Consider the following 17,442-nt stretch of genomic DNA (forward strand, 5'->3'; position numbering starts at 1 on the left):
TAATCTCAGCACTTTGGGAAGCCAAGGGGGTTGGATCACAAGGTCAGGAGATCGAGACAATCCTGGCCAACATGGTGAAACCCTCTCTCTACTAAAAATACAAAAATTAGCTGGGCATGGTGGTGTGTGCCTGTAGTCCCAGCTACTTGGGAGGCTGAGGCAGGAGAATCACCTGAACCTGGGAGGTGGAGGTTGCATGAGCCAAGATTGCACCACTGCACTCCAGCCTGGCAACAGAGTGAGGCTCCGTCTCAAATAATAATAATAATAGGAAACATTTACAGAGTACCCACTGCCCCAGGTGCCATCATAAATGCTTCGCATTCACTCATGCAGTAGTCACAATATTCCTATGACATGGGTTTCAACTTCTATGCCCATCATCAGATGAGAAACTGAAGTGCTGAATGTCTAAGTGACTACTCAAGGTCACACAGCTAGTAAATGACAAGGCAAGGATTCGAGCCTTTGTAGTCTGGCTCTAGGGTGTGTCTGCTTAACTACACTGTTCCCATTGTTTTACCTCCCTCCCTCCCACCAACCCATCCATTCACCCACCCATTCATCCAAACATCCACCCATACATCCATCCATCTGCCCACCCACCTATGCATCCATCTCAAGTTTCATGTAAGAGTTTATTTAATAAAGGAATTCTGAAGAATTATAAAAAATAAAAACTTGAAAACTACTCAAGATTGCTATTTAAACTGCAAAAGTCCTCAGGGGTGGGGTTCTATGACTCACATTGCACTTAGAATAAAGAGAAATTCTTTTTATACAATATAAGTTCCTGCAGAATGAAGACACTTTCTACTTCTCCAGCCTCTTTTCAACTCCTCTCCTACTAGCTTCTGTATTTAAGCCACATTAGACCTTTCTTCAGTTTTTTATATAGACTTTGTTGCATCACACCTCAGAGATTCTGTGCATGTTCTTCCTCCTGCCTAGAAAGGATCGTCCGTCCACTTTCGCCAACTAATCCCTGTTCAACTTTTCATCTCAGCAGGAGGCCCATTCTCTTTGGCAATCCTCTGGTCTCCAGCCCATTTATTATATACTCACATGTCAACATGTACTTCGTACAGCATGTAACACAATTGCACTTTTATATTTTAACAAATTATATTTCCCATATTGAACTGTAAGTCTCCTGAAAGGAGGAATTTTGTTCTTGCTCATCATCAACTTTTTCAACATCCAGTGCACCATTTAGAACTTAGATGTAGTCAATACAGGCTTGTGGAATGAAAGAGGAAAAGAAAGAATTAATATTCCTTTAAATTAGGATGGCAAAGATCGTATATAGAAAATTGGCTAAGTTGTGGTCCATTCATATTTGCTCCCAATTAAGGAGCACAGCTATGAAAAGGAAGGCTTCAAATTAATAACCAAGAGATTTTTTAAAAAAGAAAACTGGCCAGGTACTGTGGCTTATGTCTGTAATATCAGCATGTTGGGAGGCCAAGGCAGGATTACTTGAGCCCAGAAATTCCAGACCAGCCTGAGAATTTGGCAAAACTCTGTCTCTACAAAAAATACAAAAATTAGCCAAGTTTGGTGGCATGTGCCTGTAGTACCAGCTACTTGGGAGGCTGAGGTGGAAGAATAGCTTGAGTCTGGGAGGTCAAGGCTGCAATGAGCTGTGATCACACCACTGCACTCAAGCCTGGGTGGTACAGTAAGACCCTGTCTCAAAAAAAAAAAAAAAAGAAAAATCACTAAGCAAAATAAGACATGTGAAGGATATGTCAAAGGTAAGAAAAATTAGGGGAACATTAAAAGCTTTCTTCCCAAGCCACTAAATCAACTTGACTAACAAAATTACCACTTGATTTAGCATTAGAAAATTACATTACATATCAAACATAAACCCATTAATCAAATACTAAAGAAATTTCTGAGTTAAATGGTATAATGTTAGCTTAGGCCAGAGCTGACCTTGAAAGATTGTTCAAATACGGCTCAGTGTGATTGAAAGTTCTGTGTGAATACGTTTTTGGAAAGATCCAACAGCAACACCTTAGTGTATGTTTTCGAAATAAAATGTATCTGAGTAGCAGCAAAGTTATCCATTTCTTCTAGGTCCTCCAATTTGTTGGCATAAAATTGTTCATAATAATCCCTTATGACCATTTTTATTTCTGAGGTATCTATTGCAATGTCTCCACTTTCATTTCTGATTTTATTTATTTGAGTCTGCTTTTTTTAGTGAATCTAGCTAGGAGTTTGTAGATTTTATTTTTTCAAAGAACCAACTTTTGATTTTATTTATATTTTCTATAGTTTTACTATACTACATTTTATTTGCTTCTGTTCTGATCTTCATTATTTCCTTCCTTTTGCTCACTTTGGGTTTAGTTTGTTCTTTCTTTAGCTCCTTGGGGCATAGTGTTAGTCTACTTATTTAGACCTTTTTCCTTTTTTAATCTAGGCATTTATTGCTATAAACTTCTCTCTTAGAACTGACTTTGCTGCATACTGTAGGTTTTGATACATTGTGTTTCCATTGTCATTAATCTCAAAATATTTTTTAATTTCCCTCTTGATTTCTTCTTTGACCCATTAGTTCATCATAAGCATGTTGTTTAATTTCCACATATTTGTAAATTTTCCAAGATTCCTCCTGTTATTGATTTTTAGCTTCACACTACTGTGGTTGGAAACAATACTAGACATGATTTCAATCTTTTTGAATTTGTTAAGGTTTATTTTGTGGCCTAACATATGGTCTATCCTGGAGAATGTTCTATGTATGCTAGAGAAGAATGTATATTCTGCTGTTGTTGGATGTATGTAGGTCTGATAGGTCCATTTGGTCTGAAGTATAGTTCAAATTTATTGTTGTCTTGTCAATTTTTTATCTGGTTGATCTCTCCATTGTTGCAAGTGGAGTACTGAAGTCCCCTATTAGTGTTATATTGCTGTATATTTCTTCCTTCATGTCCACTAATATTTGCTTTACATATTTAAGTGCTTCAATTTTGGATGCATGTATGTTTACAACTGTTATGTCCTCTTGATAAGATGACCTCTTTATCATTAAATCATGACCTTCTTTGTCTCTTGGAACAGCTTTTTACTGGAAGTCTGTTTTATCTGATATAAGTATAGGCATCCCTGCTCTCTTTTGGTAACTGTCTGTTTTCATGGAATATCTCCTTCTATCCCTTTACTTTCAATATATGCCTATTCTTAAAGTTTAAAAATGGGTCTCTTGTAGGCAGCATCTAGTTGGATCTTGTTGTTGATCCACTCAGCCATTCTATATCTTTTGATTGGACAGTTTAGCCCATGTACCAGCAAGGTTATTATTGATAGTAAAAGACTTACTCCTGCCATTTTGCTAATTGTTTTCTGGTTACTTTGTAGATAATTTGTTCTCTTCTTCCTCTATTGTTGTCTACCTTTGTGGTTTGGTGGTTTAGTTTTCTGCTTTGTGGTTACAATATTGTTTTTTAAATATTCAACATGAATACACTTTCTTGTTTGGATAACGTGTAAAACGTCTACAAGGAGGGATAGATAATAAGTTTTCCCTTCAGAATGCACTGCTTTGCCTGGGATGAGGAATAACTTATAATGGTAACTGTTGCTGGTTAAAATTTGGCTCCTACCCACATTCATGCAAACTCAGCGTTCTAGATTAAAAGAGATTTAAGAGACTTGCCAAGCAAATGCATGGCATCCTTAGATGTATCCTGATTTGAATAAAACAGCTATAAATAATAATATTTTGGGGATTATTGAAAAATTTGACTATAGATTAGTTTTCAGGTGATATTGGAGAATTAATGTTATTATTGTTAGGTATGTTAGCACGGTCATGCAGCAATGTGTCTTTCTTTTTAAGAGATGCATACAAAAATATTTGGGTGTGAAATGTTCTTGTGCTATAATTTGCTTTAAAATTCTTCAGAAAAAAAGATAAGCAAAATAGAAAAACAAGATAATGGGTACATGTTATCTATTTCGTATTCTCCCTGTTTTTTTGTGTGTTCAATTTTTAAAAGAAATTTACTCCATACATATATCCCACCCCCTCCACTAAGGACCCCCAAACTATAAAGTGCTGTGAATATAAGAAAAAGTGAAACAATTCTATGATTCTGAGAGAAAGTCAACACTGTAGGAAAAAGAGAGCCCAGGATTTGGGCTAAAAATCATTAATCTGACCCTGATCAACCCTGTGGCCTTCAGCAGTAACTCAGCCTCTCAGGCCTTTGATTTGTTCATGTGTAAAATGAGGGTCATTGTCATTTAGACAACGACCTTCAGGGTATGTTTTAATGTTAAAATTCAGAGTCCTTCCATATCAGATAAGCATCAACTATTCAATAGTTTATGCTGAAGAGTACAGGGGACCAAGAGACCACCCAAATGGGTTTATGAGCCCTTCATGCCACTTCTTTGTTGGGTCACTTTGGGCACCTCACTAAATTTTTCTGAGCTAGGTCCTCTGCACCTTGCTTGTCTATCATCAAAGGGTCACTGTGAGACTATAATAATATAAGAGGAAAGAAATCGTGATTATTAAGGCATATGCTGAACCACATACCTCCATTGGCAACATTAAACTTCACTCCAAACTCTCCCCCTGGTCCTCCAGGGCAGTGGCTGGCTGTTAGAATGATTGCACCAGCTGCCTTGATCTTCCTGATAATGCAGGAGACCGCAGGTGTCGACAAGATGCCATTCTGTCCAATAATCAGTCGTCCAATCCAAACCATCCAAAAAAAAATCAATCCAGTGGCTTGGGATTAAAGGCATTTCAACAGGAAAGTGCCCCAGGCTCTGTTAACATACAGCCAATCACTTAATAAAAGAAACAGAGTAGGCTTTAGATTAGGGGAGGCAGGGTAGGGGGAGCACTGACATTGTCTCTCCTATCTAATGTCTCTAAGACCGTTTGGTGCACCTGCATCTAGTAGTCAATTATTAACCTGTAAATAGGATATGCCTCACTGATCTTCAGTCGTTTGAAACATCTGCTTCTGATAATCGAGGTGTTAGCTTGAATCACACAAGAAGTTCTTAGTTTGCTACTGACTCAGAAACTATGCATATGAACATGCTAGAGATTACAAGAAAAAAGAAATGGAGTGCTTCTCTGCTTCTTCTGCTTCCTGTAACTTAGAACAAGCTCAGAGAGCAAGGGGACTGATTTACTACAACTTCATCATCTGTAGGCATATTTTAACTGTAATCTTCAGGAATGACTTTTCTCCTGAAAGTAGGAATTCTCTTTCTGCTGTTAAGTGACAGCATGTGCTGGAGACATTGGAGATATTACCCAGTCATGCTAAGCAGAGATCTGGAGGTCATCCATGGATGCAGCCAGATTCTTTCTAGAGCTACAAAACTGACTTTCTAAAAAGTCAGCAACACAGGGCTGAAGAACATTTATTGCTACACCTTGTTTTAAAATTGGATTCAATATCATCCAATCTAGTAGTTCTCAATATTTCTACAAAATAGAATCACTTATGAAGCTTTTCAAAATCCTAGTACTCAAACTGCATTCTAGACTGATGATATTGCAATCTCTGGGGTTGAGAGCCCAGCATTAGTAGTTTTAAAGCTCCACAGATGATCCCAATGTTCAGCCAAGCTCGGTAATAAAGCCCCCTTGTTACTCAAAGGGCTGGCAGCATGGGCATCACCTGCAAGCTTGATAGAAATGCAGAACCTCAGCTGGGCATGGTGGCTCCACCTAAAATCCCAGCACTTTGGGAGGCTGAGGTGGGCAGATCACTTGAGCTCCAGAGTTCGAGACCAGCCTGGCCAATGTGGTGAAACCCTATTTCTACTAAAAATACAAAAATTAGCTGAGCATGGTGGTGCACCCCTGTAGTCCCAGCTACTCCGGAGGCTGAGGTGGGAGAATTGCTTGAACCTGGGAGGCAGAGGGTGCAGTGAGCTAAGATGGCATCACAGCACTCCAGCCTTGGCTACAGAGTGAGACTCTGTCTGAAGGAAGGAAGGAAGGAAGGAAGGAAGGAAGGAAGGAAGGAAGGAAAGGAAGGAAGGAAGGAAAGAAAGAAAGGAAGGAAGGAAGGAAAGAAAGAAAGAAAGGGAAAGAAAGAAAGAGAAAGAAAAAGAAAGAGAAAGAAAGAAAGAGAAAGAAAAAAGAAAGAGAAAGAAAGAAATAGAAAGAAAAAGAAAGAAAGAGAAAGAAAGAAATGCAGAACCTCAAGGCCCACCCAAGGCCTACCGAATAAGAACCTGTATTTTAATAAGATCCTCTCCTCTCTTCCCAGATAATTCATTTGATAAGTACTGATATAACCAACAAGCCAAAACAAACCTTAACATACAGTTCAACAACAAAGTTGCCCTGGCACCATCATTGCTAGAGGTCAGTCACTGACCAAATATAACAATCAGCGAGATCAGGGGAAAAAAAATTACAGAAGATATCAAAACACACACACACACACACAGACACACACACACACACAGACACACACACACACACAGAGAGAGAGAGAGAGAGAGAGCTCAAAAGCAAAGTGGCCTTGGGATGATTTAGTATGGAAATCCACAAGATCCCCAGGCTACATATTTTCAAGTAGAGGAGACAGATTATAAACAAATAAGCAATAATAATAATAGTTACTAGTGAGGTACATATTAGGAAGGAATTAGACTGCTGTTATAAAGGACGTCAATTTTAATAATAATATAATAATAATAGCTAAGGGAGCTTAGATTTTATTCTAAGTACAACCAGAATCCATTGAAAGGTTTTAAACAGTGGAAGTGACCTGATTGCATTTTTAAACATCATGGGCTGAGCAGCCCAAATGGTCCTATTAAAAAGTAAGTCACATCAAGTCACTAAAACATTCCAATAGCTTTCCTTGTCCCCCACCAACCGAAAACAAAGCCAAAGTCTTCATTGTAGTCTACAAGGCCCTACATAATCTGACCTCCATCATGTACCATTCTCCATCGCCCTCCCGCCCTCCTTCTTCTGTTCCAGCCACAACGGAACAGAACAGCTATTCCTCAAACATACCAAACATGATCCTGCCTCAGGGCCCTTGCATTTTCTTTTTCCTCTGCTTACAATACTTGCCCAGATATTAACATACCTGCCTTCTACTGTTTTCTGGGTTTCTGTTTCATTGTAAGCTAATCAGGGATAGCATCCTTGACAGCCCTATATAATACTATAGCCAGAAGTCCCTAACTTTTCTATTGTTTCCTATTTCCTTCACCCTGCTATAATTTTCTGGATCACATATGTTGCCTTTAACATTTTCCATATTATTTATTTTCCCACTGTATGTAAAGCCCAAGGACCTTTCACTGCTATATCCCAAGTACCTAAAATAAATCTGGCATGTGGTAAGTGTACAATAAATATTTGTTGAATTAATGAATGGAGAATAATGAATGCATGATGAATGGCTTCTCTGGGAGAAATACCTTGAAGGGGGGCAAGAGCAGAAAGAGGAATATCAGATGGGAGACTCTTCAAGTCGAGTGTTGATAGAGTCTTGGACTAGGCTAGAGCCAACAGAAATGAAAATTAGTCGTTTGGTTTGAGATACATTTTTGGAAGGAGGATGAACAGAATATGCAGGTGGAGTGGAATATGGAAGAGAGGGGCTGTGGTAAATAGCCTCCAAAATGGCCCCAATAGTCCTTGCCTTTTGGCATTTTTGCCTTTTTGTGGTCCCCTCCCACACTGAACGATGCAGATCTGGGTAATCAGTATATATTGCAGAAGTGATTGTGTGTGACTTCCATGGTGAGGCCGTAAATGGCATGGACACTTCTGCCTTGCTCTCTTGGACAGCTTATTTTGGGAGAGGCCAGCCGCCATGTCATGAAGACACTCAAGAAGCCCTGTGAAGAGGAAGCAAGGCCTGCCAACAACTGTCAGCACCAGCTTTCCAGCCAAGGGATTGAGCCATCTCACAGTGGATCCTCCAGCCCCCACCAAGCCTTCATATGACCAAACCAATACCAACATGTAACTGTGACCTCATGTGAGTCCCCAAGCCAGAATATCCATCTCCTGTCTCAGAAATGATGAGAAATAATAAATATATGTGCTCACACATATTACCATCTAATTTTCTACATTATATGTTTATTTCCCCACTGTATATAAGATTCAAGGACTGTTTTTTTTTTCACTGCTATATTCCAAGAACCTAGAACAAATCTGGCATATGGTAAGTATACAATAAATATCTGTTGAATTAATTAATGGGAAAAAATAAATGAATGATGAATGGCTGCTCTGGAAAAAAATACCTTGAAGGGTGGCAGGAGTGGAAAGAGGAGGATCAGATGGGAGGCCAACAGCCAGCACCACCTTGCCAGCCAAGTGACTGAGCCATCTTGCAGTGGATCCTCCAGCCCCCATCAAACCCCAACTAAGCCACTAAGTTTCATGGTAATTTCTTACACTGCAATAAATAACTAATACTGGACCAGTGAGAAAAGGAGTCAAGAATAATCTCAGCTTTCTACCTTTAATAACTTAATGGATAGTGGTGCTATTAATCAAGTCAGGAAAGAGAAAGGACAATAATTACACCTATAGTATTACCCAAAGTCATGATAAATTATTTTCCATATGCTCTTGCTAAAATTTATGTAGTCATTCAACTCATTTTATTGAGTATCTACCATGAAACCGGCAATATGGAAGAACCTTCTGATATAGAACTGAATATAATTTAGTCACTGCCCTCAAGTAATAAGTCTGGAGAATCAAGAATCTGAAAAATGTTTGTAGCTTTTGTTCAAAATTTTCTCTCAGCCATTTAAAGGGAAAATTATGAAGATTGTATAGTGGTGAGAGACTGGGATAGCAGTCCACAAAAACTTAGGAAGCCCTTCCATAGCACAGAGTCAATGCTGAGGAACAGCTGCCCAGCCAGGGGCTACATTTTCAAACCCACCCTTGCATCTAGGTGTGGCCACATGGTGCATTTGGACAATGGGTGATAAACTAGTATGAGAATAAGAACAGAAGTAATGTGTGTTTCTTCTAGGCTGAGGATATCAGAAAACAGACATATCATCTCTACACTGCTTATTTCTCTTTCTACAGATTCAGTACAGGTAATCATGTGGCTCTAGGCAATGCCAGAGTCACAAGAGGGAAGGAAACTGAGTCCCCATCCCATTTGGTAGACAATAGTCTTTGCCCACCAGGGACATCCTCATTGGACTATTGTGTGAGTGAGAAATAACATTCTATTGTTTTTAAGGCAATAAAAATTGCCTACATTTCAGGTTTATTTATTACAACCACCCACATTTTCTTAAGCAGTAGCAAAAGAAACATAAACAATAGTTTAATGCCAAATCAAAAATGTCAAATGCAAAATTATTTCATGCTATTACAGTATAAAATTATGTCCACTTTGGGGCAAGGACTTAGAAAAATGCAGAAATAAACATGTAAAGTTATTAAGTAGGAACGATTATAGATACATTTTTATCTTATTACATTTCAGTTATTTTTGAAAAGGTAATATACATTCTGTTTAAGAAGGTTAAAGTGAGTAATTACACTTGAATAAAGTTTCAACCTGAAATACTTTAGTTATAATTGGAGAATTAACAGAAGATTAAATTCTAGATATCTGGAAATTTTACCTATGTGAGATCTGCTCATTAACCCATCAATACCAGAGAGAAGAGATATTGCTGGACATGGTCCTATCATCTGGGGGATAAGTACTGGAGGAGATGTGAAAGAGAGGGTGATGGGGCTTCTGAGGTAAGACATGGAAAATCGTGAAGATATTTGTGTCCCTTATGGACACTCACCAAATGGTGACCTAGGCAGAGGAGGATTTTAACAACAGGATGACCAGTTCTGTGGATGTCAATGAGTGGCTTTCCCCCAGCCATTCCTGTCATTGTCCAATGGGCTCATGAGCCAAGTGGCTGTTATGGTTTAGATGTTTGTCTCCTCCAAATCTCATATTGAAATGTAATCCTCAGTGTTAGCGGTGGGGCCCAGTAAGAGATGTTTGGATCATGGGGACGAGTCCCTCATGAATGGTTTAGCACCATGCCCTTGATGATAAATGTGTTCTCGCTCTGCGTTTACATGAGATCTGCTTGTTTAAAAGTATGTGGCAACTTCTCTTTTGTTCTCTTGCTCCCACTCTTGCTGTGTGATATGCCTGCTCCCACTTTGTCATCCTCCATGTGTAAAAGCTCCTGAGGCCTCACCAGAAGCCAAGGAGATGCGGGCACCAGGCTTGTACAGCCTTCAGAACCATGAGCTAAGGAAACTTCTTTTCTTTGTAAATTACCCAGCCTCAGGTATTTCTTTATAGCAATGCAAGAATGCTGTAATACCATGGCCGTGATGGCAGGGATGAAGGCTATGCATGGGCTCAACAACATGGACATTCCCTCACCAAGGCTGACCTGGCTATGGCCACTGCAGAGTGCCTACTCTACCAGCAGCAGGGACCAACACTGAGTCTCCTTATGGTACCATTCCCCAAATGATCAGCCAGCTACCTGGTGGTAGATTGGTTAATTTGGGCCACTTCCATCACGGAAGATGCAGCACTTTGTACTTACTAGAATAGACACAAAGAAGAGGAGATATGAAGACAGATGCAAAGATTGGAGTGATGCAGCCACACCCGGGAAGCCAAGGAATGTATTCTGCTGCCAGAAGCTGGAAGAGGCAGGGAGCAGATTCTCCCTAGAGCATCTACAGAGTGTGGCCATGCCGATACCTTGATTTTGACTTCTGGCCTCCAGAACTGTGAGAGAATAAATTTCTGTGATTTTAAACCACCAAATATGTGGTAATTTGTTATGGGAGTCCTAGGAAATGATTACAAAGTTTGTAATCTAATACGAAGTTTGTATTAGCTTCACAAGGCTGCTATAACAAATTGCCATAAACTTGGTGGCTAAAAGCAATTAAAATTTATTCCCTAACAGTTCTGGAGGCCAGAAGTTCAAAATCAAGGTGTCACTGGGGGTCTGCCTCATCGAAAGGCTCTAGGGGAGGATCCTCCCTTGCTTCTTCCAGTTTCTGTTGCCTCCACATATTTCCGAGCTTGTGTTCACATCACTCCAATCTCTGCCTCTGTTTTCACGTCACTTTCTTCTCTGCGTGTCTATGTCTTCTCTTCTGTTCACCCTCTCTCTACCAATTAGCCCAGGATAAATGCCATCAGAAAAGGTATGGCTTTCAAGATCTAGTCATTGATAAAAAGAAATATAACTTTTGGAAGCCCTTTTGTATAAAGAAAAAGCACTCAACTTGAAGTTAAAAGGCATAGGTATGAGTCTTGACTCTACCCCCTGACGTAGGATCAATCATTTAACTTCTCTGAGGCTCTGCGTCTTTATTTGAAAAGCCAAGGAAGAAGAGTGTTGTTAAAATCCACCGAAGATCAGATTCTATAAACAAAAACCCTTTGTTAAATTAACCATGACACAAATTATTCTATTGTCTTCCCCGAATCCCACAACCCCCTCCAACATTTAAAATTCATCTTTAGATAGCAGATTATCCCTTAAAGTACCATTTTACTCTCTGAAAAAGTCCTAGAAATACTACCCTCTGTCAATGCAGCAGACCGCTACCTTGCAAGGAAAAGATGATCTACTTACATAATTATCCTTAGTTATGTTTACAGCATTGAAGCAGGCAATATCTGACTTTCATTCCTGAGTGAAATCCAGACCACAGCCCAGGGAGGACCGAGCCATGTCATTCTGTTACTCCCCGCTGAACATCCCACACCATAGGGTCTGGCTTTGGCTGGAAGAAGGGCAACCTCACCCAGTCCTCCAGAAGGTGCACACACCCAAGCGGATGCTACTGCCATTAAGAGGCATTTCCTTCAACTCCCACGTGGAAAAGGGGGCAAAGTGGACCCTAGTCCACTGTCACTCACACACACGTACAGATCCCAGGGTTCACACAGATACAGATCCCAGGGTCCACATCTATCACATATATGAACATTATCACACAGACCCCTGCAGACACATCTGTGAGGCATATGCATTCCCAAACACACAGACAGACTCATGATAAATTTGTTCCTACCCAGCTGTGACTTCTAAATGCTTGGGGAAACCAAGACATAGTAGAAAGGGGTGTGCAATTATCATTTCCCATGATGCCGTTACTTAAGAACTCTTTGTGTCCGTCCTTCTAATGGCACCAATGCCTCCCATCAAGCCTTAAACCTCACCTAAATTATGTCATTGGGCTTTTTCATCCATAAATGAGCATACCAGGTGCCAAGGGAATCAATATGCCCTTTCACATGCCTTAGACCAGTGTCCAAAGAAAGATAAAATGTTATTCTATAAAAGCTTTCTCCCAGCATTTCTATTCCTTTACATTTTGTGCCATATACAACTATGGTTTTTTAATGATCTTATTTCTGACAGCTGTTTTTCTTCAGAACATCAACAGCTTCTTTCCTAAATTAGTTTTAGTATGAGTTCCATTTCTAATTAGCTCAAATTAAAGTCCTAGAGAGCAGCGAGGTAATATTTAAACCCTCAGGCTAAAATTTCGGAGTAGGTGCAGAATGTTGACTATAAATGAGTTTTTCCTGTGACATAACACGCATGAAAGCAGGATTTCTTTCATGTGTGAAATGTCTTAAATCAGACTTACCCTTTGTGATTCTCTTTTAGCTTTAAATGTCATTTAAGAAAAAAAAAGAAAAGAAAATTAAGCATGGCATTCCCCAATATCCTCTGCTCACTGTGTTATAATCCCTATCACTCCCCAAGTGAATTGGAGAGAGTGAAGACACAATGAACAGAAACTTCCCTGATGCTTCACAGAGGAAGTGTTCTCCAGGACCACACAGCCTCCACCATGTCCATCTACGAAGGGCTGTGGCAAGCCATATACACAAAGATGCCTGTTTCCTGTCTTCTCGGTTAAAAACAAAAACAAAACACTGGAAGGAACCCCAAAGCCAAGCTGCCGTGGGTTGCAGAGTGCCAGCCGTGAAGTAGTGTTGTCCATGGGTAAACAGGAGATGGATAAGGGCAATTTCAAGAAATAACAAACTCGAGGCATGAATGTGGTTATCCAAACATCAAGGGACTCCTTCATTTGCATTTGGATAATTGTGCAGTTATATGATTTGTTACATGGAGACCAGATGGAAGTAAGAGAGCTCATCCTCAACTTCCTGTACCTCTGGAAGTCTTTACACACATGCTGGAGAAATAGATGAGAGTTCATTAGCATCAAACCACCATGGATTTCATAATCAATTCCTAATATCTGAATAAGTGAAGAAAAATCACAGGCATCTAGAAGTGTGGCCCAAGTCCTGTTCTTCAATCGGCCCACCCATTTCTCAAGATTTCATTGAGAAGATCAAGAAATCTAATCTTCCTTGGATGCAAAATGGAGGTGGTGAAAATTGGAAGTACGTCCTTCCTGGTAATGAGGCAATTTCAGTACATAGGAAGTGCTCTGAAATCTTTAAGGTATACAGTCTGACTCACTAGAACAAGAAAAGGCCCCACTTGTTGCCATTTTATGAGGTGACCACCCCAGCTGGATAAGAACTACAAGTGTCCATTGGGTCTACCTGGGTGTGGGTCAAGAAAGCAGAGTTGAGTGCCCTGAGGTAAGCTGAGATTTTGGTTTTCAATGGGAAAGAATGTAAGAATTGACTTTGCCACCTACTGCCTGGGTGACTTTGCACAAGATCCCAAATCCCTATGTATCTCGATTTTGTTATCTAAAAGATCACATGATGGAGGATGTAAGCAAGTAACACAGCCAAGACCCAGTTTACAGTGTCTAGTACCTAACAGACTCTTGACACGTTTCACTTGCCCTTGAGTCAATCTTTCCATGTCACTGAATATTCTTCCACAACACGATTTTAATGGATATAGTCGTCCATTGTTTAAATGTACCATTATTGACCAATGTAAAAATGTTCTTTTACCTCAAATTTTTATATGTAAAACAAAAACATGTTTGAGGACTAAACCCACACTGTAGTATAAATTAAACTGGATGTAGGCCAGGCATGGTGAGTCACACCTATAGTCCCAGCACTTTGGGAAACCAAGACAGGAGGATGGCTTGAAGCCAGGAGCTCAAGAGCAGCCTGGGCAATACAGCAAGACCTCATCTCTACAAAAAAATAAGAAAAATTAGCTGGCCATGGTGGCGTGCACCTGTAGTCCCAGCTTCTTGGGAGGCTGAGGTGGGAGGATCCACGGAGCCCAGGAGTTTAAGGCTGCAGTGAGCTTGGATAACGACTGCACTCCAGCCTGGATGACAGAACAAGAACCTGTTTCAAAAAGAAAAGAGAAAAAAAAACCTAAAAACTAAAAACTGGATGTAGTTTGCTAATAACTAAACAGCAAATTAATTGTAACATGCTTACATATCAACGATGTCTTTCTTCTTTGATCATAAACCTGCTCACTAAGAAGCTGCTGAAGTCCATGGTAATGACAGGTACATGTCTGCATCCTTGTCTTGACCTGCATCTTCTTTGATTGTCCCCATCTGTGTCTTCGACTGGCACTGCCGAACCGGCTTGCTACCTGATCAATGTTGTACTGAACCGGACTGCTAACTGATCAATGTTGTTGAGCTCACTGCACAAAGCTGTTCTTACAAGGTAGATTTCTGCCTGGAATAGTCATACTTACACTGTTTATATTCCTTACTCCTGATCCATCCAACGCAGCACAAGTTCTATTTATTGCCATAGAAACATAGGTCATTTGGAAACACCTCCTTCATTTCTATGGAATGTTCAAACATTTCTGACATTTTGGACTCTGTTCTAGCCTCTTGTTAAATATATCCAGAAAAGAGACAAAGCTTTATGGGGGGGCTATATGCACACATATGCTATAGAATAAGCTATCTAAATGCTTAGAAATACTTTCCATCTGGCACCACACCTTAATAGGTAGACAGAAATTAAGTATGTGTATATCTATCTGTATAGATACGTATAAATATATATCCCCAAAACAAAAACTCATTCTCTTACTTATACATAGGTAGAATATAGGTGAATATACATATACATTTATAGGTAGAACAAAAAAACCCCTCAGCCTCTTTAGGGCCATGTGTTTTCTCTGAGTAATTGTCACAATTAATTAAAATACATGTGTATGCCTTTTTAGATAACTTCCATCAGACCAGTTTCTGTCTGGTTGGAAAATAATAACTGCCTATTTGCTAAGTGCCCCTGCCCCCATACTATGTTCCAGTGAACTAAAGACCTCTGGTAATCATAGATTTACAACTCAGCAAGATTAAACAATTTATTGTTATTTATGACACCCAAGCTGGATCTTCTGTATTATATTCCACATTAGCATCTATCACTTTACATTTGGGAGATCCTGTCCAAAAAATGATTATGCCTCCTAACCAAACATTCAGCAGGGCTGCAGGAACAGGCCCCCTGAACAAACATCCTGCCAAAGTACTTTAAAGCACCGTGAGCTCCCACAGCTGTGCATTTTCAGACGACTCAGCAGATTAGCGTGGAGTCTCTTAGCCTCTGCTTGGTCTGTTCCTTTCAGTGATCTCTCACATGGCCCAGTCCATTCGGTTTGAAAATCCTCATGAAATGAGCAGATTATGATCTGGCTTCAGTAGAGGGCCATGGGGTGGGCATGGAGGGGAGAGGGTTTGCTCTTAACACAGCCTGAGCCTCAGAAAGGTTTCAGATGGAAAAGCATGGCACTGACTCAGCTCATGCTTAACAGGAAATAATGCACAGACCACACCAAAAAAGCCCTTTATGTTGTGTGAAAGTCTATGCCGGAGCAGCTGCTGCCACCTCATGTACTGTGATAGAGTGTGCATGTGTGTGTTTGTGTGTGCATGAGTGTGAGTATGCACACAAATGTGTGCTGGGAGGGGGAGGAGATCACACCTTCCACAGTCGCCACCTCAGCCTTAGCTAGCAGCATGGAGAAATGCCAAAAGTCAAGAGGAAGCTGCACCAAAGCAACTGTGATCACCACATCAGCAGGCGCTTTCTGGTTAGTAAAGCTACTGGGACTGAAAAACACACATGATCTCGTCCTTCTTTTATTTTAATCAGAGCAAAATATTTTTATAATAATTGTGTTATATGAATAAATAATTCATAACGCTGTAACCCATTATCACATTCAATCCTCCCAACAACCCTAGAAGATATGTAGACAAGTATTATTACTTTCCCTATTTTTATAAATGAGGAAATAAACCCCAGGAGGCTAGGCGACTTCCCCACGGTCATAGAAGTTGCAAACAGTAGTATCATGATTCAAATCCAAAACTTCTCCTTTTGTCTTTATCATTTTAATTTTGAAGGTAATGCATATGCATGTATGATCTTTTAAATCCAGAGATTTATATGGAATAGATAGGAAAAGGGACTCTCTTTCCCCATTATACAGCCCCTCCACCCAAGCTATATACACTGTTGACTAGAGTATGTCCTTTCAATCCTATTTTCTATGCCTACATTATATACAGAAAAGCAGGATTACGTTACACACAATATTCCAGTCATTGCTGTTTTTCACCAACAAGCTATCATTCACATCTTTTTCATACTACTTATAAATTTACATCCTTTATTTTAGTGGTGTATATAGTGCAGTTGTGTCATAAATTATGTACCTGTTCTCTGTTGAACATATAGATTTTTTCTGAGTTTTTCCTTAGCAAAATGCTGCAGTGAGTACCCTTGTACACAGATGTTTGTACATTTGTTCTAGAAAAATCTACAGTAAAGATTCTTAGATTAAGAGATTCCCAGGTTATTAGAAAACTACTCTATTAATTTAGATATATACTTCCAAATTGCCTGACCAAAAAGTTATGTCAATTTAACTTCTATGAACAGTATACAAACATGACAATTTTCCATCACCTACACCAACTCTGGGTAATTTCATCTTTTTTACAAGTTGATGGGTTGTTTTAATTTATATTTCTCTGGTTATTAATAAGGTTGGCCACCTGTTCATGTGTTATTATTGATGATATTTGTATTGAATTGTTTGAATTTTCTTGATTTCAAAAAACTTTTTACATGTCATAGATATTAAATATTTGTTGTAAAACTCTCCTTCCAGTATTTTGTATGTGTTTGGTCAAGTAGAATAAACTCTCGTCCTCTGATTTCAGATTCCTTTCTCTTTCCATTAGAAATCCCTAAATGTAAAACTACATATTGATAGCTAAAAACCAGGATGTTTACTAGAGAAAAAGAATACAAAGGCAATAATTAAATATTATATTTATACAAAATACCTACTAGTACAAACTTAAAAAGAGAAAGTAAAAGTCAAATGCTTCTATGACTTCAGACTAAGAAAAAGAACTTTTGAGGTTGAATGTTCCTGAAATTTCTCTTTTCATACAACTACGGACATGACTTCAAAAGTTGATGTGACTAAAAATGT

General features: G+C 39.4%; 1 protein-coding gene across 1 annotated transcript in view; it reads right to left on the minus strand.

The window, feature by feature from the left end:
- Positions 1 to 4,410: 4,410 nt before the first annotated feature.
- LOC129398388 (phosphoglucomutase-like protein 5) overlaps positions 4,411 to 17,442 on the minus strand; it is a gene marked incomplete at its 5' end in the record, with an annotated part of 32,567 nt that continues 19,535 nt past the window's right edge. Inside the window, one exon of the mRNA XM_055115616.2 lies at positions 4,411 to 4,723. Within this exon, the coding sequence (XP_054971591.1) occupies positions 4,500 to 4,723 (224 nt within the window). The remainder of the gene's footprint in view (positions 4,724 to 17,442) is intronic.

This window comes from Pan paniscus, chromosome 6 (genome assembly GCF_029289425.2).
Source record: "Pan paniscus chromosome 6, NHGRI_mPanPan1-v2.0_pri, whole genome shotgun sequence".
Taxonomy (NCBI): Eukaryota; Metazoa; Chordata; class Mammalia; order Primates; family Hominidae; genus Pan; species Pan paniscus.